This window comes from Varroa jacobsoni, unplaced genomic scaffold (assembly GCF_002532875.2).
Source record: "Varroa jacobsoni isolate VJ856 unplaced genomic scaffold, vjacob_1.0 scaffold_1452, whole genome shotgun sequence".
NCBI classification, from domain to species: domain Eukaryota; kingdom Metazoa; phylum Arthropoda; class Arachnida; order Mesostigmata; family Varroidae; genus Varroa; species Varroa jacobsoni.
In genome coordinates this window covers 41,920-66,493 of record NW_019214354.1, presented here as the reverse complement: position 1 = coordinate 66,493, position 24,574 = coordinate 41,920, and the positions used below count along the sequence as shown (strand labels likewise).

The 24,574-nt window shown below is 46.5% G+C and overlaps 1 protein-coding gene across 1 annotated transcript in view; it reads left to right on the top strand.

Moving 5' to 3' along the window:
* Positions 1–24,574, top strand: part of LOC111270184 (LIM/homeobox protein Lhx1) — a 155,154-nt gene that overhangs the window by 88,691 nt on the left and 41,889 nt on the right. The window contains exons 3-4 of the mRNA XM_022850253.2: positions 10,021–10,080; positions 12,217–12,659. Of these exons, the coding sequence (XP_022705988.1) occupies positions 10,021–10,080; positions 12,217–12,659 (503 nt within the window). The remainder of the gene's footprint in view (positions 1–10,020; positions 10,081–12,216; positions 12,660–24,574) is intronic.

The following is a 24,574-nucleotide window of genomic DNA, read 5'->3' as shown; positions in this document are numbered from 1 at the left end:
AGAAGGCAGAAAGGAAAAAGTACCACTACAAGCAGAAAAACCTGTCTTGCTAAACAACCTTTGTAGGCAAAAAAGAACCTGATTTGCCGACTTCCTTGGACAAGATGATTGTCAGAACTGAACTGGGTTTTAGCCGCCTAGCCGATTTGACGAATTCGAGAGAAGCGGATGACAACAACGACCCCCCCCCCCCTCCAACGGCAACGACGAGCGCGGCTCCTCCCGTCGCTACGGCCGCCCTGCCGAAAAGCCAATGTTGGTGATCCAGTCGTGCAGTAGTAGCAGCCGTCAGGAAAACTACGTGCTGGTCGGGATTTGATGGGAAGAAGAAGTCTCTTCTCTTAAAGACTCCGAAACTCCTTCGAGCCTTGAATCTCACTCCGCCGGCGAATCCGACGAAGCCAACGAGAAGTCCCTAGAGAACTGAAATGGTGAAATCTGGCCTTATACTTTACACACAGACATATACAAGCGCAGTCTTTCACACACACACAGGAAGCGAGATCGCCCTTCTATAGCCCCTATAACCTCAGAAGTAGCAACGAGAGAGTACTATAAGGACCCGCCAGACAGTCTTTGGATGATGGCGGAGAATGGTAGTGTAACTGTGGCTAGTGGTGCCCAGCGCCGGTAGACCAGGGAACAGAAATGCCAGTCAGCTCGCCTCAACAACGAATCTTCCTCTCCATTCACCCCCTCGCTCCTTCTCTCTGGTTTTCTTTCCCTGCTTCTCCTAAGCCCCTTAATCCTATCGTACAGCATCGGGAGCAGCGGTTGCCCTAGACGCAGAAGATCCCCGTCGCATGCTGCCTGCCGGACAAGACATTCGACAGGCCTTTCTACTAGAGGAAACGACCTGAGCTCTACTTCGCTGCCCGTCGTATAGCCGCCCACTCGTATAGTCGCTATATATATCCCGCTGCCTTTAGCCGCACGCACGCTCTGTCAGTTAGCATTCGGCTCCGTCCGTTATTCTGCCAGCAGCAGCAGCAGCTTGGCCTTGGTCTTTGCTACTCCTCGTTCATCGCATGCCCTCCTCAAAAGAGATCGGGATATTCCCTTGTCACCCGTATACACCACAGACACTCGTTGGATAATGGCACATACTGTATACTGAGCACTAGTGACTGGAAGCGAAGGTACAGGCAGGTAATTTCGTCAATGATGCAATATTCATTCGGACTACGACGCACCGCTGATGGTACGGGTCGCTCATTGATGGTTCTGCTTGTGTGCAAATACTGCTTCTTATGGATATACGGTCCGTAGATCCTATGTGGATCCTCACTCCGCTTTCGTGTCGAAAGGCAAGGCGACCTGAAGGGGTTATTCCCCTCTTCCACCCGCCTTCCCTGCCCCCAGTCAGCCACAGTCCAATCCGGACAAAGTCAAGTCGTTTTAAAGACGCAAGCACGCGCGGTAGTTTTATGCATACAGACTAAAAGGAATGTTTTTTATGTAGCCAGATCGACCTGAGACATCGTCAGCGATAGCTGGAGTCGGCTACCCCCTGGGTCAGGAATTTGGTAGTAGTTCGTCTTTTATTTAGTTGTTGGTGGCTTTTTGTTGCGTGCTGCTTAGTTTTTTTTTTTTTTTTTTTTTATAGAAAAGGTTGCCTCTCCAAGTTCAATAGTGTCCGTCTCGAAACACGTTGTTATCTTGCCAGCCATATTTGACTAGGTATTGTCAATGTGTATACCTATCTATGTTCTTTGTTGTTCCTTTATTTTGTTTGAAAATAAAGACCAATGAGATTTAGCCAGTTTTAATCCATTTCATTCCGTATTGTCGCCGTTCGCTTTGTTTTCCAGCAAAGCGAAAGGCTTCAGGGCATGTCGAGATCGTCCTAGACACGGTAATCGTCCTACGGTGAGGCAAATGGACTACCACCTCGACGACATGGAAAAGTCGAACAAAGACACTCCCTTTGGTTAATGCCCCGAGGGCTTAACTCAGATAATATATATCTCTACTATCCCATCTTCCTAACTTTACCGTCCGTTGTTCCACTCATGCACGAAACGTTCAATGAGACTTGATTCTCCTTTTTAACCAGGGCACAGAGCGCTTTGTGACCGTTTCCATTGGCTTCAACTGGATAATGGTTTTGTTATGTGTTCTGTGCTCCTAGGCACGCCCCGTACTCTGCCCAGTTGTGCCTAGCAAAGTTAATATGCATACAAGAGAACGCTCTGCACCGCCGGCAAGCACACGAGTTTCGATGTGCAGTTCTTGTAAGAGTCCTTCTGTAGCAGAACTTTTTCCCACAGATATATACGTATAGATATATATATATATTTATATATATATACATATATACTGGACATGGGTAAGAAAAAATAATTCCCACACAAAATATTATACAAATACATTTCTCTCGTCAGCTATAGCTTTTATACTTTGCATGAGGACGCATAAACACAAATAGGTGTACATGTGTATATTACTGTGTAATATACAATATAAAGTAACAATGGTAACGTTACCATCTTAGAAAACTGCTCAGTAAAGTAACTGGCATTCATACCTTGACAACAACTATCCAAACAGAGTATCTGTTACTGTAGCTACACTTGCAGCATCCGCAGCGGTAGCAATAGTAAAAGGACGCATTCCTAGGGGAATCAGCCCCGGTTGCACAAGACAAAAACGAGTTCCTTGGCTTGTCTAACTTTTCTTAGCCTCTATAGGCTTGGCCGCTGCTTAGCGATAAAGAAGCAAGCGGCTGCATTGGTGACGGTGGTCGTGGCCTGCCTCCGACTCCGTCTCCATTTCGGATAGTTTTTGCTGGGCGTTGGGAAAGACCCTCACACAAAGCTCATTGGTCAGCCTTCGTGCCAGTGGCGGACAGAGCTACCACTGCCGCCGCTGCTACTATCAAACGCACGCCACACTGGAGATAGCGAGAGAAAAGTGGGGGTGGGTCAGCGGCGGGGAACGAGCTTGTATGTGCAACGGCGCCATAGTTGTCTGCGATGTGAAGCAATCTGGGACGCAGGCATGGGGACAAACTCCGAAAAGATGGCACCTCCTTGGGGAGAACAGACCTACGCGAGTTAGGTTGGCTTGGGGTGAGGATCATTCCGTCAAATCGTCTCTATTGCCGCCACCATTCCGCTGACAGACAGACAGATATATGGCAACGATGGGACTCCTTCTAGTGGGAGATCGCGCATCCTTTTACACTGTACATTCTTATACTACATAGCTGTAGTATACGACAAAGGCACCTGGGTGGCTTCTCTCGACTTACAAGTAGGTTAGGCATACATTCTGTGATCTATGAGAGCAAACAATATAGCTAGATACATATTCATTAAAAAATACGCGCCCATAATACTAGAAGTTATAGACGTTTATGTTGAGGCCGAGAAGCACTGCTTGATTGTCGAATGTTGACATGTGATTGCTGCTACCATGAAAATGGATAGTCATCAACTTCGCACAATCTTCATCATTATATTATAACTCTCGCATAGCGCCGATACTTCATTCAATCACCTTGAGCCTTCGATCAGCTTTTCGCTCATTTTCTTTCTCTCCCCTCGCTCTCTTACCATTTCTTTTTGCTTCCTATAAGCGAAGTGCGCCCAGGCCCAACTAGGGCAGTCAGGTCAGATCCGGAAAGGTCTTTATCGTTGCTCGAAGCAAGACGTTACTTGAAGACCCTGAGTACCAGAGCGTGTGAAGGAAATAAGGAAACGACGGGGCGTTTTAGGGCAGCACGGTTTGAGGCTCTATTTAAATGGAGGCAGATCGCCAGGAAAGTTTATATCGAGGCGTAAAGGATGGAAAAAAGAGCAATACGACCAGGCACCGTAGTAAGGCTGTTTGCGCGTTCAATGTGACAGTGCCTACTGTAGTGATGGGGCACGGCTCTCGTATCGTCTCGAGTATTGACTATGGAGTAGAGAAAGAGGGAAAGACGACGACTGCGAAGGAGCAGACCCTTCGAAAGAGGAGCAGAGCAAGACTTTTTATTTGCGATGATTGCAGCGTTCTGGCGGGGGACAACGAGCGGGTCGGTAGAAGCGGCAGCTTAAGATCGCTTCGGATCCGGTCAGATCGGCGGTACTGGTTTGTGGAACTCGTAGAGTACACAGAGAGCAATCAGAACAGGCCAGTCAGCAGCCAGCCAACTGGGAAAAAAGGGCTACTTTTCTATACTGGAGGGTTCGACCCTCCTGGTCTTTTTCGAATGAGGCCTAGCTGTGTGAAATGAGGAAATCCTTCTGCAAGAAGATCGGGCTTTTTCCTCCCTCAAATCAAGGGTCTGATGAGCCGGCCTCGAAAGTTGAGTAGCTACCTAGCATGGCTGCGAACTCGCTGCGACCTCAGCTAAACTGACGAAGAAGATGATGGCCACGATTCAATTCGTGGATGATTGTAGCGGGGAAGGGACCTCTTGGTCGAATGCTAGGCCAAGGCGGGACAGTTCGCGTGAACGTTGCCTTCCCTTTAATCGATTGATGCAGTGCAGTAGCAGCGGAAGCGGCTATCGCTGCAGTTACGTTGGCAGTAGCAGAAGTTCCTGTGTAGGAGTTCTCGAACTCTACTGAAGAACATCGGATGACTGGGGCTGAGCTCGATACGAGATAGAAGTATGGGCTGGCAGCCGCTATAAAGGCTGCCGTAGAACGGAAAACTTCTCCACGTCGGTGAAGCAGGACGCTCCACGTAGAAGAGTATTCGTCCGGACGGAACGAACGAAGGACGGGGGGTCGCCGCCACTTACTGTCGAGTCACGCAAGACTATGGTATCAAAGCGGTGGTGTGACCGGCTGCAGTTCCTGCCACCAGTGTTGTGTCGTGCTTGCTTTCATCATGAACGACAAGGTACTGATGGTAAACGGTAAGAGAGCCGCAATCTTGTGGGCACCTAACGATGACTTCATACGCTAACGTTTACTTGGTTCAGCTTGGCAACCTGCAATAACGAGGACAGTGGCTGCTGAGGCGGTTCCTAAAACCCACGCTAATGCTCGCCATTCGAGAAAAGGGTATGAACAGAAGTGAGGTCGAGTGCCTTAGGTTTATTGGAGCCGGAAAAAAAATTTAATCGAATAGGGGGGTTAAAGCTAACAAAAGTATTAGTAATGGCGAGAAAAGATGGCCGTGCATTGTGCATAATCAGTGTGGCTAACATGTTTAACTCTGATAGGAAAAAAAGTTTGACCGAGATTATTTAAGTAAAAAAAACTCCAATAATTGTCGATATCTAGAAGAGATCAATGAGTTCTCATAAACGGTTAAGAAAAAGACGACGGAGTAGGCAAAAAACAGAATAGATAAATAACTAAGACCAATTCCTACAACCTAAATTTGGAAGGATCGTTTTAGTTAAGAATTTGTATTACATTTCTATAAACAACTTAGATATATTGTAAATGCATTTAGATAGATAAAATTATTGTGTGGATACATAAAAGGGACATCATCACTACTCTCATCCGCTTATCACGATACTGATGGACTAGCGTAACTGCTGTTAATACAGGAGCTGCTACAGAGGTGTAGTCACGTACTAGAAGATATTGCAGCCACGCCACCGTGAATCACCCTAACTCGCTACGCAAGCCGGCACCGCTGACCACGGGCAGCCATGAGCGCTGACCCCCTGATTGTAGCAAACAGCAGAAATAGTAAAAAATGCAATACCAGGGTCCTTAGACCGTCGGCGTTAATGCGGCCAGAGGTGCCGATTGTTAGATGGTAGACTGGTTGGAATCACAATGACGTTGATGCTGATGGACGCTGACGCTAATGCCGACAAGGCGGCTAAGCGCGAATCTGATCATCGGTCGTTGCGTTCCTTCCCCTCTTTCGTTGTTACTGAAGTGAACAAGAAAAAAATTTGGCTAGCTATAGCATTTCGCGCGCACTTTTCGAACAGCATGTGCTGCTACGGTGCTAATAACAGCGGCGCCCTGTGCTGCTACTTTCGCCAAAGCGCGACGTCGGAGTCGTCGTCTTCTATATTACGCTGCGGCGAGGCAAGATTGTGGCGCTCGCTGGCACCGATGAGAAGAAGGGTCCATAACAGTCTGTACGCCGTGAACTACGCCGACATTATGTAGACGGGACGGCCAAGCGTCGGAGCCACGGAGTGACCAAACAACGGACCACACGGTCGGAAGCGCGCCGAAGGGAGGTAGAAGCGTACACGCAGACCGATACACACCCCATACACCGACTAGCATTTAGCGGTCGCCAGCGGCAGCCTATAGTCACGATCGTTTGTCGTGAGAGCATAGGAATCACGTGCGGTCATTCCGCTTGGATGATGACCGTGATGGCAGTTGCTACGGCAGCAGCTGCCATCTCCACAACGCCATTACCACTACCGTAATCATTGTCACCGTAGTGGCCACAAGGAGGCCGGGCGTCTCCGCATTTCATTACGGCAGCCCACCTGATCCGCTGGGCCTGACGCGTTCGACTCTGTGTTTGACGTTGGACATATGTTTGTGGAGCTGCTCCTGCTGCTGGAACCTGCGACGATCATTAGTTCTAATATAACTTGAGTTAGCTTCGTTGGTATTGGTGTCGCTCGTAGCTCTTTTGGCCCTTGGCCGGCCTCCCATTTGCCAGCCAACCTGTCAACCGTGAAAACCGTTTTGATGAGCGTGATAACCGCTACTACTACTACTATAAAGAGTTCCGTCGTTACTCTCATCATCATTCGGTTTCACATATGTAAATTTACTTCACTGCTTCTCTTACATTAGCAGTACCAGGTTGACTTCATGGCAGATAGCAATTTAATCAGCTAGTTCACTTGGTTCGTCGAGCATTCTCGAAAAAGAGATAATAATCATGTAGAGACGAGATATCAGCGGACTTCTGCTACTTGTGTTTCTTTGCACAAGGCCACATTTAGCCGGTAGCGGATCGTTTGGTGGTAACTATTGCCCTGGGGTGGCAGCGGCCTTTAGCACTACAACAAGCACCGTGTCAGAGGCCGACCCCTATTCAAATCGTCGTCATCTACTGAAGTTCGGCATCCGTCAGAGGCTATTGGTCAATTGCCGACTGGGGGGCTATTACGGTTGCGCCTAGTGATAGTAAGAAACAGCACAAGCTAGTGACAAAAGATGTTCCATCATATCATTACGGCTTTGGTCAGTGCGACTTCGATCATAGAACATCATCAACGGCAGCTACAGCTGCATCACCTCCGAATTGAACGTTATGCGGCAAGGACACGTGACACACGATTTGCCTGTTTGTGGACGACGTGGTTCTGGCTTCCGCCAAGGGAAACAGTTGAAAAAAAATCGATCGATTTTTTTTATTATTATTATTGTTGTCATTAGATAAACACGTTATACGGGCAGTACAAGAAACGTACAGTTGCCATCTGATCAATTGTATAGAGAATACAATGCAAACCAATTTTAGCGCCTAGAAGCAGGCCTAGGCACATGTTGCTTCTATTCTTAGGGCACTGCATCTCGAGTACACGGATTCACCTCTTCAGCGGTTCCGTCCTCCTTTATCACCATGAGCCATTAGAACAACGGCGGAACAACCTGGCTGACTGGTTTTCTGCCCCTACAGCCTAGGCGGACGAGTGAAATATACATCGGCACTTGAAGGGGCTCGCTACGTTTGCCAGGGCTGTAATGGCGCGACTTGATGGGGGCTCAAACAGCGAGAGTGGACGGGTGGTAAGATGACGCCTCAAGGCCCAGCCAGTGCTACAAGCAGCAGTAGGAGGACAAGCCTCGTTGAAGGGTACAGCTCATTTAGCCGCGAGCGTAACAGACCTCGGAGAAGCTCTAGAGACGGTAGCGGAATCGTCGGTATAGTGGGAGATCGCTGATAGAAACTAAACTGAGAGTCGTGGCAGACAAAGATCTCCGTTCGGGTCTGTCTTCGCACGGGGGGAAAGGCTCCGGGGAAAAGCTCTCGTCTAAGACGGTTTTGCTCGGAAGTTCTATCAAGGCTTAGAGACGCGTCGGAAGTTGCCTCGTGGTGCCGATGGCCATCTGTAAAAGAGCAACAAGCTTAGGTCTGACAAGAGGTGGGTGACCGAGGGAGCGGAAAATGGAGATGAAGTAGTGGCACAGCAGAGATGGGCCTGCTTCATTCGTAGTAGTTCACGATACTGAAAATGAGCTCTCGACGACTTGTTATGACGACACCGTCGAGGCGGCCGCACTCCGTACGCTCTTTATCACGTGGCTGGTTGTATCCACATTGAAACTTGCCCATGGCCTGCTTATTGCTCTGCCAGTCACGGGAACGGTTATTATATTCAATATAGAACGGGTACAGAACATACGCTAACAAACCACATCGGCTACAGAGGAGATCGCTCTGCTTGATATAAACACAACGGCGGAAACGAATAATGATTCCTGGCAACAGCAGCAGCTGGATACGGGTTGATTAAAAGAGCCCGCGCAGTATTTTCCTCCCGTCATTCTGAGGGTAGATATTGCTCCAGAATACTACATGCATGTGCCGGTATCTTGCGAAAAGCTAACACTAACAGAAAATTTTGTTTGTGTGGACATTCTCGTGTGTCGAGTTTACGCCTGGATGAAACCGTACAACGGGTGAAAGTAGCCTTGCATGTATCTAATATGACGAATAGAACCGTTACTATGCAATGCGATGGGGCTCACTCCATACCTGAGTTATTTGGCTTCTCTCGCAGCTCGTGGTTCCTTTGGTTTTCTTAGCTTGTTGATAAAATGAGTGCAATATTCATCGTCACTACTTTGTCTGCTGCTGGTGCCCAACTCAACAAAGGTAAAAGACCGGTGGAATAAACCGCTTTCTTGCAACAGCCCACGGCAGAGCCGCCCAAATGAAGAGCGTACTCGTGGCACGCGAATAAAAGAGATATACCCTCCAAGCAGACACTCCGAAGCTTCTTTCCAAATAGGAAGAACTCTGTGTTGCTGGGAGGTAGCACTGATCGTACGAAGATCCACAATGAACGTCGCAGAACAAAGTACTAGGAACGTTGCATAATCAGCAACATGTCTAGTGGCAGAAAAACCATGAGAAGCGACCAGGTCGGCAGTAGCAACTGCGAAAAAGCCCATGATGGAAAGCAAACGAGGTTCACACCGGCGTTGGTTGCTGCCGTTTTTCGCACTTTGTTTTGCGAGCCACCGCATCTCTGCGTTGCCGCCACCGCCGTCGCCGCCATCATGCGGCCGTTTGTGTAAAAAAGTCACGGTCATGAGTGAGTAAAAGGAAAAGACGACACTGCAAGAAGACGAAGACCGGACTCGATAACATTCGAGGTAAAAAATGCAACATAGATGATGCTTGCAGATAGACCGCACCGTATTCCGACACATTGTAGCGCGGGCGGTGCTATAGCGCTGACATGATCACTATCATCATTATGAGCAGAGACAGCGGCAGGCTACGAAGTACAGTGAAGAGATGAGTTAACGGGCAGACGAAACTGGGACTACTTGTAACTAGTGACGATAGGTATATGACAGCGAGCGTTGCCTATGATGCGACTCGTAGCGGTGGATGCTGGTAACGTGTGGCTAGCGATTAGGTAAGGTAGTAACAATAATCTTAGCACTGTTATTGACTATGAGGATTGAAGAATACTGGACTACCGTTGACGACCTTAGTCAACGGCGACCAATACCTTTCTGACCGAACTGTACACTATAGCATTTGTCTACGTTATTGTATACCGCTGCTTCGTTTAACGCCAAAAATTCACGTTGGATTTAACAAATACTTTATGGGAAGCGTAATGATAATCTGTACGATAAATTTCTCCATACAAAAACTATGTATGGTTTGTGCTGCAATATTTACGAGCGGCTGAAGCCTACTTTTCAATCATCATAATTGTCATACGCTTTTTTAGGTTTATGGTTTATTCCATAAGAATCGTGCATTAGCAGGGAAGATAACTCGCCAGCAGCTGTCTCCCAAGATTTGAAACTGTGAGTGGTTACGGAAGGCAATCGGATCTCGAGTTGCATTATATCCTGTATTATAACAAACCATTGTCTTTTCTTTTAATTACAGGTAGCGCCAGTTACGGCATATTCTGTACGGGAACTAACACGTTGACACCACTCGATGGAAGTAAGTATATACAGCATGTCGAAATTAATTCGCTACCTAAAAGTTATAGAAAACCGCAACGCGACGTCAACAGAATATATAGAATACTTGTCGACGTATATAACTGATGGTTTGTTTAGTCTAGATAACTTTTCCAGTTCGAAAATTGCACCCGCAAATGTCTTACATTTTTACCTTTCTGTCAAGTGCGTTGTCAATGCAAAAAACTATATGAATATAGGCTATAAAGAAGGACTTTTACGAGTAGATAATTTTCACCTCTACCTCAATCTTCGCATCGCCTCCAGCCCGCCTCCCTGCCACAGCGAATGGTGGTCGGGAGTATTAGCCTGCGGCCATGGCCACCACACAACTAGCCTCACACTGCTATTGGATGCCACCATTCATATAGAGTCTCCTGGCAAGACTGACAGCGAGAGGGACAGACCGAAAACACGAAACGCAGAAAAAAGCGGGTTGCCAGTCTATCGATCAGCCTAATGGACAGGACGTGGCTACCATGCTTGGCCCGTTCGTTGCCCTGTCTATGCCCCTGCAACCCTCTAGGCAGAGTCCGGCAGAGCTTTTGACGGAGTAACGGCAGGGTCCACAAGCCAAAGCTATTAGACACTGAGACGATTTTGCCGGCAAGCTGCTAGGGGCAGACGCAGCAGCAGCAGCGGCCGACCTCTCTTTGGTGGCATCTGCAGGACGATGCCATCACCGCGCGAGTCATGCAGCGCGCGCTAAAACTGTTGTTTCGTTTGTGGGCTTTCGTGGATACAAACGCGGTTGCTTGTGCCGTCCCGCTCGCCCCTCTTCGTTGGCTGATTACCCCATCTTGTCACGCGCGGACTTCCCTGTCCTTTACTGGAATGGTGCCTCTGAGATTTTGGGGTAACCCGTACAGTAGTTGGTGGGCCGATCAGCTTCACCGACCTCCAATAGGATTGCGGTAGTACCAATCCGTATCGAAGTCTCAGATCCATCCAAAAAACCCAGAAAGAAGAGAAAAGACGAGCTATTGCTCCTTTACTATGTTCCCGGTCTTATTTCTATCCTCAACAAATCTTTAGCTGTCTGAATCTTGTTGGTTCTACTTAGATCACAATACGCGGACAAAATGCTGTCGATCGGTGCTTTGGTGGTGTAGATTCTGCATAGAGGTATCATCGCCAGCTGATAATGTGTTCGTGGATTCAGCGAGCCTGGCCTACAAGATTTGTGGAATACAAAACAAGAAGGCTTCTTCATTCATTAGGATCTACATCGTCAGACTGTGGGGTTATATTTCTGTATATGATTTTAGAAAATTTTAACTGCGACCAAGTCGTATACTCATCCCCTATAATACAGTAACTCACATTTCTTTTTTAAAATTTATTTTCGCAGTTAGGTGTGTAGGGAAATTGATGTTCTATCGAAACCATCTTTTCACCCATATCTGTCTTTCTACAAAGGCCCTGCAAATATGGCATTTGGTGCCTTGTAACCGCAAGCAACCCGTTCGATGCTGCGTTCGGATAATGTAGGTTTTCGCATGAAGATTGACCACGTATAGTTTATTGTAGACAAACTATTTAATATAAAATTAACAGTCATATCACTTCAGTAATACGCTGTGGCAGTATGTTTTACACTCTTGTTCGTAAGGTCCTTCCAGTTAGAGTGCCCGATGAGGTCGTGTTGAACGCTTCCTATCGGTCATATATATATATGCTACATCCATTCGGATCGCCTAGTTGCACCTAAAAAATGTCAGTTTTTGCCCAGTCATGATCCTCCGTCTCCATTATTCTTAACGAAGCTCTACACGCATGTTGATGTTGCAAACGAGAGAGATAAATTTGTGCTATATCTAGCGGCAAAAAGAAACGTTCTCCTTCAGTGAACAGTATGTCTACGTTATTGTTCCTGTAGTCAATAATACATCGATATATTTACTTGAACGTTCAGTTCATGTTGTGAACTTACTTGCTTGGGTAGACAGACCCTCTACCTAGATGTTTTGACAATGTACTTTTTTTTTTTTAACTCGACTAAACATAAACAAGGTACTGCACCTGGAGAAGCGATAGATTTGAGGCTTTTCCATAAGTTCACGCACAAAGCTGAATTTGTATTCCATTTATCTATTTTGTCCTATATCTATTTCAGTGATGTCATCTTCACCTGGTGACCACTCGCTCGACCTCGATGAGACGCAAGACAGCCAGTCCGAGCTTCTGCTAGAACGGGAACCTCGAGAAGATTCGGTAGAACGGGATCTTCTCTCGTTGGGCCCACAGAGCCCGCAACCACCACTGACTCAGCTGCCGGCAACGGCAGGTGGTCAGAACAGTCCAAACGTCAACCAGCTCCAAATGACAGATTTAGCGGGACTCAAGAGGCCTGACTCGGGTGGTTCGGGTCCAGACTCTGGGACGGCCGCGGCCGCTGACGACGGCAGCGGAGGCCAGAAGCGACGAGGACCCCGTACCACAATCAAGGCCAAACAACTCGAGACGCTAAAGGCCGCATTTGCGGCGACACCGAAACCTACCCGGCATATTCGGGAACAGCTCGCACAGGAAACAGGATTGAATATGCGCGTTATACAGGTACGTACAATGAAACCTCGGAAAAGTTTTTCCCTATTTACAGAGCCGCATGTGTGGCGGTACCGAAGTATAGCAGTATAACGTGAATTCATGTACACTTTAAAGGTCGAAAGATGGGGATATATCGGACCGAACAGTGCCTTGACGAAAGGTTGAGTAGATAAATACATTGATATCTGTGTTGCTCTTTCCAATCTCATGGTTAAAAAAAGTAAAGCTTGCTCTATTTTACGTTGTCCTCTAGCCATCACGAGCCCTCGAAATATTGTTTCCATTCATTATTATGCATAAACAGCTAATAAACTTCGTCTACTATAATGTTAGCGTATGTGATCTCATCATGAGTGATCCCATACGTTGCAATTCATCTGATCACACGTTAAGTAGCGCATATCAGAAGCCGGTGATGATTTTCCTCCTAGTATGGTATACATAGTGCACGGCTAGTTGATGGTCAGATCCCTCATTTTGCAGTTACTAATATAACAGAAGACTTCCATTCCTCGTGGTTCTATTTATTTTATACGGAACTATGTAACCCTATAGTGACTATTCCCAATACAGTCGCTAACGGCCTTAGTTTTCGGCAAATTCTCAGTATAATAGATAATAGAATTTTCGGCCTCTTTCGGCGACTATGTGACGCTTCCATGTGACCATCTACCAAGCGATCCACGTAAATAAATGAAAGAATACGATGTACCGGACGCTAAGCCCCTGCACTGTACCGTTTGCACAGGGTTTTCAAACAACCCGTAACACTCTGTGTAATGCATATTACTATATTCAATTATCGATGGAGATAAAAAAGCGAAACGCGTGTGAGGAAATCCTACGACGTAAACTTACCTGGTCAGAGCAATGCAAGAACAAGCAATGTCGGCGACGACGACGGCTCCTAAATGTTCGCTGATAAAACAGGCGTTGCTGTCTTCTATAGGTGATGGATAAATGTATGCTCTCCTGGATATGCTAAGCCAGGGTAGCCGTATCAACACCGCTTCTGCCTAAGGCCTTCGGTACAAGGCCCACCTTTTAGTATAGACCGTCTTTCCGATACATCGTCATTCCTCCTATATCGTTGACGCTGTTGCCACGTTCGATCACGTCATGCAGTAAACGTATCACACGGTCGTGGCTGCCGGCTTGGCCTAGCTACCTGACGGCTCCTTATTCTTTGCACGTTGCATATTCGCTTATGGTGCGGTACGGCGCTTTTCCCTCTTAGCGGCAACAAGGACGGCAGCCGCGTGCATGTACCAGCCAGCAAAGAAGAGTGGTCGCCACCAAGGGGCCACACCGTCTGACTCGCATTGTGTCTTGTCAGAACCTCCTCGTGCCGCTGCTTCTGTTGCTACGCATAAAGAGACAAGGCAACCATAGCAGTACATGGGGCAGGCACCGGCCAGTAGCGTTCACATTATGTCCCCCCGGAGCAGGACGCTGCACCCGCTTACAGACACCCGCTATAGAGAAAGAAAGACAGAGTGAGGTGAAAGGAAATAGACAACAAGGCTGGCAGAAGCGGCTCGAAAGGCAGAAAAGGCCCCGAAAGTAGACAGACGAACGGCCCACTGCGGTCGAACATAACCGAGACCACGGCGCTACCATGGATAGAAACGCTGCAGGAGGCTATTGGAGTTGTCTTGGAGGTTGGTTGTTGTTCACCACTCTCTTTCCTTTTCTATATAGACAATTTAAATGCGCTGCAGTAGTATTGGTGGTAACTGTTTGTACTATGCTACTTGGCTACGTACAGAAGAGATCGTTGTTGATTGGCCAGATCAACAGAGGGATGATGAAAGGTTTTACTCGCGTTGTAGGCCCCCCCCAAAGGGTCAGTGTGTGTCCGATAGACGACTGATAAAAAAGTGGTGCAGGAGAAAGCACATGGCTTTACTCCAACACTGCCCGACATTTGGGTGTAGCAAGCAGGCTACTTACGACAAGCATGGTTAAGCCTTGTTCCTTTATTTTCGCCATACGCTCTCCCCTTTGCCCGTGCGTGCGTGCACGCATGCTTCAGCAACGCGTCTATGGGAATGCGAGGCGGATTGACAGAGACCGAAAATGTACGTGTTTTTATGGGCACGTTCCTCATAACCTATCTTGACGGTGACGATGGGCTGATAGGGGCCCGGTCTTCGTCACGGCTAGGTGTATTGCTGCATTAGTTACACTGTACGCAGTGGTAACTTTGGTTGCTGGTTTTTTTGCAACTACTTCGCCGTTTGCGGACACGAATAAAGCAGACGATGAGGGGGGATGGAGGCAGCATTTTGTCTGCCGACCGGGGGTTCTACGAGCCTATGGCTTATTCACGATGACCTCGGCTGCGCGCGAATGTACAGAATCGTGAACGGTTAAAGTTGCAACTCTTCATAAGTGACAACTTGGGTGGTGCCCGTCGGGTGTCAGGCCCATAGGCTTCTCACCGTTTCAGGATTCTAACACCGTTACATAGTTCGCAGGCACAGTAATAATGATGTAGCGTCGTACAGAGGAAGCAATGGCGAAGCCATCATACACATAAGCGGGACGTGTTCGTGTTTTGTGTTCGGCTCTCAAGGAGATCTCCTGTTTCGATGACTAAAAGGATTTGCAAGGCTAGCGGAGAGATGAGTTTTCTCGCGAAGTTTATAACGTTACTACCCCACGATGTGTGGCACCAGGGTACCGGACTATAATATGAGTCCTGTTATGGTGATGACAATAAGAAGCTGGAAAAATTATAGACGTATCACCGCGTTCAAAGCACCTAATCAACATCACGCTGCTACACATTGTATTCATCAGTCTGTCATGCCTCGTCAGAAACTTTCTCAGAACACCAACAGCTCTGCTTTTCAATATGGTCACAGTAATCAAGTGCAAGCAGTCAAAAAATCATCCAGGACATTGCAGACCTCAATCCATAGGCATTCATACACTGAGGAACAGCAAATAACACCTTCATATCTACGCAATAAATATACATAACATGCGTTCCTCAAAAGCATAATCTAAAGCAAAACGCTTGTACAATACTCCATATTCATTGCACGATCCCCAGCATAATTCTAATGGGAGTTCTCAATGAGTTACTCATTACCAAAATCCAGCAGTCAGTATGCTGTTCTCATCAACGGCGTCTTTGTTTTTGTCGTCTTCGCTTTACGTTCGAAATACGAAAAAACTGCCTGCCCTTTTGCTCGAAGGCAAAAACCCAATTATTTACTGTTAATACACACACCTCGACGCAAGCAGCAATAACAGGTGATCCTGGCCAGTGTAACTGGCTTTTCGTAGCGGCTTCTTTCCGCCGCCGCTGGCGTCAGTCTCCTGATGCTTCCTACTGTTTCTCCTCCGATCTGCGGCTCAGGATGATCGGCTGGTGACGGAGTCGTCGAAACCTGTGGACAAAACCATTCAGCGTTTTTCACGAACAACGGGCCTTCACAGCCTATGTCTCTGCCATCGTTGTTGTTGCCGTCGTGGGCATTATCGATGCGTCTCTATACCTCACGCGATTTGTTAAATAAGCAGATCGGAAAGCTTTACTAAATAACAATCGAATCGTGAATGAACGCTGGAAATGCGGAGGTGCCCAGTTTCGTCTATATTGCTGCACACAATAAAGAGTAGAACATTTTCGACTGTTGTGCAGTTGCGGTTCTGACTCAGACCGACGTTGTCTCCCTTCAATCGGGTAACAGACAGAGGAAGGTTAGGCGAACACGAACGAGTATGACGAGGTCAAGCTCACTTTTGACAAAGATCCCACTACGGTTAATGATGCCGCAATGGCGGATAAAAAATATAACGGACATAGAAGTTCACCGTGGCGCTAAATCCTTGACTTTGAGCTACAGACCGGTGGTGTTTGCAATTATTAGTAATAAAATAGACCACATTTTCATTCATCGAGACCAAGTTATCCGCACCTGAGAGGTAAGGCGTCCACCACAGCATCGTGAACCAGACACGAATAGATTGACACCATCCACACACCACAGCTGAAGGCTCTGCTGCCCGAAGGACATAGCTCTTGTCGTGCAGAACCCTAGTATATCGCAAATCACTGTGCACAGCAAAACGCTTTAATAGAATCTTTCCAGCTGTAGCTGTTGGTAATAATTGTTGTAGTCGTTGCTCCATAATGTCCGACGATCGTACCTGCCTCTTTAAGGACTATCCACCATATATACCTGTCTAGAGAACGGTGAATTCAGGTCGAATTGTCCCGTGGGGACTCTTTTGCTGTGTCTGCCTAGGCCGTAAGGATCTGTTTTTTTCTGGGACGCCTAACTAGTTCACTGCGTCTCTTACACCGGTTGCAGGGGCGAAATTCGAATCGAAGGGATGCTCCAATGTCGTCGGTAAAAACTGGCCTGTTTTCAGTGGTGCTATCAGATGGTTTGGTATCACCATTGGTACTCTTGACCTATTTAGCTCAACCTTATTTATTTACAAATGAGACCCTGTGGAGCCGGTCCGTGTGACTAGACGCTACGTTGTTGTGAAAAAGTTATAAAAGTGTATTATGTATGTAGACGCGGTTAGCGAACAGAAATGACAACACTGTACTATAGTGCAACGAAACAACTTGGCTGAAGGCCATTTGTTGCTCCTTCTTGATCTAACCAATTAGCTATCCTTGTCTGGTTCCACCTGTGTGAGAGTTCAACGATAAATGTTGCAATACATTACATCTATTTATAATATAATAAATAAGCAAATCTGAAAAATCTTTATATCTATAGTTTAGAGTTTAGTCGCTTGTTTAAGGGAAGACTCATAGCACATGGGTCGAATGGCTAGCTTTGTCGCTGAATGGCGTCAATTTGCTCTGAAGATCTTAAAAAGTTTTCAAGTAGATTTAAGCATGCTTTTCTTCCTGAGGTCAGAGGTTGCGCTTGTGAGTGACTTAAGGCCTAACTAGAGGCCGAATTCGCTCGTGATACGGTTGTCACAAAACTGATTGTCTTTTTGGCGGAATAGGCGTAACGACCCTGAGGTCGAACCGCCCTTTATATCTAAAAACTTCGAAACCATTTTCACCGCTAAAAACAGCTCCACTCTGTTCGCTTGCCCCGATCCAGGCCTGATGACAAAGGCTTCAAGTTGATTCCAGCTGGGCTGGGCGGATTGATCGAGGTGCGCATGCGTGAACGGATATACGTCCACGATAGTCATCGAATAATTTTGTTGGTCCCAATTAAATAATCAATTGGCTACATGTACGGCCTATGACACTTCTAGCCTGCAGAGGTCGTATGCTTGTGGATCATGTCGTGTATAACGGACAATGACAAACGGAAGCTTGTGGAAAAGCTGTCTGCGTATTAAGTGTTTCACACGCAACTCGTTCTAGAAAAACACCGCGTCGAAAAACAAAAATTCAAAAAAAAACGTATTTACTCTTTACGTACTGTAAATGCAGGAACAATTTGTTCACCAACCAAATGCTTGCCTATGTTGGGACTACTAAAAATAACCAACAACTCTACTCAAGTAGATTTGTTGCTTATTTTTAATGGCAAAGTCTCATAATTATGGGGTCATTAATTGGCAGCTGGGGTTTTTCTGTTGTTTGCGGCTAAAATCGACAGCGCTTAATGTCCGTGATACGTGATGAATATCGCTAACCATACAGAGAGTTATCGAATATTGTTTCCTAGCCGATCATTAAAAACATGCAAAGAACCGGTGACGCGATGGCTCGTAGTAGTGATTTTTGTGCTGACAATCATCGTGACTTTTGCCTAGAGACGGCCCAATCAAATTGCGCAGTCTTGCTTTCTAAGAAAAAAAAAGCCTATTTGAACTTTGCCAGTTGTCGCATCCTTAATGCCGCTAGATCAGTGGCTCAATTCTTGAGCCTAAAATCTCTAACAGTTAAAAGCAATGGCTGCTGCACAACGCGTGCCGTGTGCCTGAAGTGTCCTAGCGCTTGCTCGGTGACAGCGTCATTTTGTTGAGCCATCAACAACACCATATCAGTATAAACTCTGCCTCGATGTCGCAGCTTCTGTATCGACATTCAGCCAACTCTGTATGCAACAAAACCCGTAGTATATGAATGCTTCAAGTTTTACGCCGTAAACTATTCCAGCAGACGACTGGCTCTTAGCCCGAAACGAAGTGTGTCTGCGCCAGGATTTGAGCATAGACCCTTACGACTCCGTCATACCCAACTGCTAACTATAGACATAAAAACAACAGTTCTTAAGCCGCTCGTTTATGATCACTTGCCGTTCTCCTTATCACGCAGAACTGGGCCATTGTTGTCCAATGGCACGTAGACGATGCATGTTGTTTATCGTCACCTTGCGTCAGCTTCGTTGAATCGCATCCACTACAATGAAAACTACAGTTATTTCAAGCATTGTTGCCATGGCAAGGGCGGCAGGCCTCGCCGCTACAGCCACTTTAATGGAAGCTGCGTCGGTCTATACAATTAAACGATGGACCGACTCCTTCCAGCCCTTCATGGCCAAGGTCGTACAAGGCTATTCGCTGTGCCATTAGACCTAGAACCACAATTGGTTTTGAATAGCGGGAACATTGCTTTTCGGCATCAGCTACGGTTGTACTGTCATCGGCTTTCGTATATTGAGACATTTAGTCAATTCGTATACGCTGCCCAGCCACTGATAGGGAGACAGACGTTACGGTCACACAGGTTAGATAAATGCTTTTAAGGCGTCCCTGTCAATAGTAGCAAATCGCTGTGGCAACATCAGTGGCGGCGGTGGCCTGCGCCTGCTCTTCAATGGACGGACGACAACGATAGCGACCCTACCAAGCATTGCCACCATGTGTGGATTACACTGTGGCGCCATGAGCGACATGTTGACCCTGCTGTTGTTGATTAGCTCACTCGCAGAAGGCAGCGGCTGAAGCGAAACACGAACAAAAACAGAATTAGTAGAGTTATTATGAAAAAAACGTTGCTACTTTTTGTTCGAACAGATCCTACAAGAATAGGCCAACAACAAAACGTCTAGGCGAATGGGGCGGTGCGATTCATGTCCTAGTCCTGTTCTTTGCTGCGACGGACGCCGACTGTTACTGCAGACTTCTCAGTCCGCGAATTATCGCGATCTCCCCCTATAAGCTAACTACAGTAACAAATTCACGCAATAATTCAGAAAGCACAGCACACGTTGATAAGACGTAATAAAATTTGACTAACAAAGGTTTGGTAGGGGCGTCCTGCAATGCTATCTGCGAGTGCATTAGGCCAAGATGGTGGAATCAACGAGAGTGACAAGGCCCGCGCAACTGCGGAAGGCGAATCCACGCCCATAACGACAAAACCAGCTGCCGCAACAATGTAGGTCACACACAAACCAGTTTAAAAACTCGTTTCATGTACTATAGAAAAAAAAGTGTATTTTCTTTATTCGGTCACACCTGTCTTGCAGTCTATGTAGTTGGCAAGACTCTATTTGGTAACGCTCTTAACTGTACAACCTATGGCATAATTAAAGTGCAGATAAAGTGCAGTACGTCCTATTGCTGCTTCTATCAAGGGCCAACAAACCATAGCTATAGCCAGCGAACAACAACTAGTCAAAGGCTGGCTTAAACCTAACCGTAAAATAACCCAGTTCACTAGCGTAGCCACTATAGCTTCCAGCCGTCAACGTTGTATCATATATATATATATATATATATATATGTACGTCGTTACCGTTCGTAGTCTGATTGAGTATCGGCTCCCGGCCGAGCATCCTGGGCTCGATTTAGCCCTCTAAGCAACCATCGTCTGCCGCTATTGCTGACGCCAGCACGAACGAGAAGCATAATGTGATCAAAACACGTTAAAGAATAAATAGACAGGATTCACTGACATAGCTTGAGCTACTATGGCTGTACGAACGAGAAAAAATCATTAGAAGGTCAAGCTACTCAAATCAGATCGTGCCGGAGCTGTTTGGAGCCACTATGACGGTGTCGACAAACTAAATAGGAAAATGCTCACTATGCGACACGTGGAAATGGTAGAAACATCAGTAGAAATCCTAGTACGCGTACGATGGGTACGAATGGACGATAATAAATACCTAATAAAAGAACAACATAACCGTATTGTAATAACAACAGTTTATTACTACTGGCATTATTGTAAAACAGCAGTAACCATCGAATAACTCAATACTATGCAGTTTTCCCCTTTTTGTTGTATTACTATAGCTGCAACATCAGACATATCATGCTATTATCGTTCATTGTGTATGTACATACATATAGTACATAGCATCATCATGATACAATCGTCGGCAATAGACTAACTGACCTGTCTAATGGCTGCCTGCTATAAAAGTTACCGTCGAATTATAACAATAATATAGTAACAACAATGGCATAAATGCACGAAATCTATGTAAACAACAAATTGCATCAAGGTGAGGTAGGATCTAAGCATGAATGAGCTACTGCTTGACGCATGGTGTATCCTGGTAATGATACCAACATTACCGAGACAGCATACCTACATTAACGAGATTGATCGACTGTGCTACACTAGCGACAATAGCGGGCTTGACCTATGAAACATGTACACAATCATTGATCACCGCCATTGTTGGCAATTTCAGATGAGTGTTTTTCCTATTTGTGCCGTTACGTATTATAGAAATAATAAACATACGATTCATTTAAAGATGCGTTCACATATCTGTTGAGCTCCATCGCAAGCGAACCAACCTCAGCAGTTCCTCGAATTTTCCAGTTCCTTCCAATTTTTCGTTTGTAATGACTTCTGTTCGAGACCGTGAAATAAGCATGGCTCGTTCTAAGCCGTCGGTCATCAGGATCAGCGCCTCACGCGCGGACGCACCCGCATCTTTTATGGGTGGTTTGTGGGGTAGCAGTAGTAGCAGCAGCGGTCTCTTGAGTGGCAATTCGTCGGGTAGCTGTTAAGGGAGGGAGGAAGCCGTTAAAGAAATGGAGAACGTTTCATTTGCTAGTTGCTTCCGGTTTACTCTGAACACAGAGCGTGCGATTCATTTCGAGCTGATGTACCCCTGCAGGCTGCGCACAGGCTTCTCATGCCTCTTTGTCCCCGCCCAGCTTCATTCGTAGTATTCAGCCCCCACCAGCTCTAGGCTACGACATCAGTAAGATCATAAATAGCCCCTCTTCCGCGCGCGGCAGGTGACAGTTTTATTGAGTGCAGAGATAGACACAGACAGCGAGAATAAAGTGAGGTAAACGCGTGAAGACTGTGAGGGATAACGCTTTCTAACGCAAACGGTTTTCACCGGAGTGCCATGTTCTGCGTAACATGCGTGGCCGTGGATATATGCAGCACTCGATGTGCTCGTGTAATATGTTACGTCATCGTGTGTATGCAAAAGTGAAATGTGTATCGCAATGTAGAGCCCGATGGCTTCCAGCTCATTGAGCCCCACATTGCGGGAGTGACCGAAGGGCTATAGGGAGAAGCAAGCTTGAAGCCAATTCAATGAGAAGTACAGGACGGTGCTCACACTTAAAACAGTGTTCTATGTGATACCTTTTTGGTGGGGCTGTTTTTTCCTCGCCGTTTTCATGGTTTTTCCCCCTCCTTTTTATGTATGTATGTGTAGATGCCGCTTGTAGGTGCCATTGAAACTTGGACGATCACCAGCGACCCCATCCGATGGCAGTATCAGAAGCAGTAAGAGCAGCAAAACGATTCCATTCACCAGCAGCAGCTAATATTTGGAATACCTACATCCTCTCGTCTGCCTCGTTTCTCTTCTCCAGCCTTCGCCAGTCGCTTCCTGCTTAATTGCACATTGACCCGATTCGAAGAATCCAGGAGCAGGAACTTAGAGGAGGCATCGCCCACACTCGACTCTCTTTACGTCCATGTATCGCTCCATAGAATCCATAAACCCCTTAATGGTGGCCAGCCCTCAGGCCGTCGACCGTGGTCGTCGTGCGAACTCCGGATCCGAATTTACACAAAAAAATCAAACGCTCGGATCACGAAAGTGCGGAGAGAAAAACACTGAGGTGTCCAGCATTGCATATAGCACGCAGCAAACGCATGAAAAAAAAATCAAAAGAAGAAAGCTCCATGAATAACCGCGTGGTTCACGCGTGGACACCATAGTGTTTGCTCATGGCAGTGGTGTCAACGATGAGTGTGTTGTAGAAACGATTTTGAGGCACTCTATTTGCCCTACTCGCACTTACAAGCTTAGGTTAATGGAGTGTCGGTAGTTCATCATATGGTATTGGTCATCAGCGGATCAATATGTTTAGTTCGGTAATGAAGTCAATGAATGAAGGATGAATGAGAGAAACGAAGTCGTAGGTGGCAAACCTGCGTGAGTAGAGACGACGTGACCCGACCCAGGTTTAACCCGTAGCGTGCAGGGTGTGGCAATGGTGGTGTCAACAGTTTAGCAATCGATTTCTCCCACATGGCTGATTGTTCATTAACTGAACTATACTGCACGTATTGCACGGAGAGAAACGGACAAATAGTAATAACAATAATAATAATCAAGACGTAAATGTCTTTTTTATTGCCAGTTGTTTGTTTTTCCTCTACTATATGGTGGCGTCTGCGGGCTGATCGCATGTGTTGATGTTCAGCAGCTTCTGCTATAACCGGGATCATCCGTTATTCGTGCCGTTTAACACAGACCTCCAGGCTTGGTTCGTTCAGCGGTGAATCAGGAAGAAATCATCTAGAATCACAATGTTGCTCGATTTAATTAGGCGCAGTATAGTAACATATAAAACAGATAAGCGTGATACGAAAAATATGTGTGCCGGTGCCTGCAAACTGTATATACAGGCGAGACAGGGGTTTTGGGGCTATTTGTTCTGTTGTTACTGCTACTGCCACTGCCGTGAAAGCTGTTGCTCTGCAATGTAAACATGCGTTTGCAATGGAGATAGCCCACAATAGAGTGAAGAGCGGTAGACTTCATCTGAAGGGTCACATTGAGGCGTAAAGCACACCGCCCAATGATCGGGGTGTATCTGCAGGACCCGAATACGATAGAAGGTTGATGCGGCTAGCCTAGCCAGGACACAGTTAAACAGACAGAGACAGCAGGAGGTACCTGGCGAAAAAACTGGTCAGAAACATGTAGACTTGAAGAGACGAGAATGGAGTCTGCAGGCAAGAAAAGAAAAGAGACCTACTCGCTATAGAACGAGAGCGGCCGGCCTAGGGGTATGATACGCCTGTCAGTGACTAGTCTGTGTACATTCAGAGCTATTATATATACCGCGAGAGATCCTAGCAGGAATAGCAGCACCAGGCGGTTTTGCGGCCTCGTAGATCCGGTCGCTCCATATATAACACCAATCTACACAGCCAGAAGCAAAGAAGGAGTCGGCTAGCAAACGAGAAAACAGCAAAGAAAGATATATATATATATATATATATATATATATATATATATATGAAAAGAGAGAGAGAAAGAGATCTCGACTGATTCGTACAAAGCGACAACCGTCTCAAGCCGATTTGGCCGATTAACACCTACGTCTAGCGAAGGTGTGAAGTAGACTTGTGTGTTGTTGTACATCGAGGGCCACCGCCGCTGAATTGTGGTACTACTACAACTCCTATTGCTACGGTACTCTACCCCCCAAGTAACGGCGCAGTTGTGCTACCTCAAGAAAGCGCTCACAGTGAGTGAGTACTGCGGCGCACACGCAGGAGCACTCGTGAGCATGAAGGAAAACCGTATTGTTCTAGCAATGGCAAAGTGCGAGTACGACGACCAAGATCAACTACACAGGGCAGACTCCTTCCCAAGACAGGCATTGAATCGAAACGCAGACCTACAACAGCACAGAAGAAGGCAGTCAGGCACGCACTGAGGAGTGAACATAATCCAAGTACAGACATTTTTCGCTTCTCTTCCTCTTAATTCTTAAGCGCGTACATATATATATATATATATATATATATA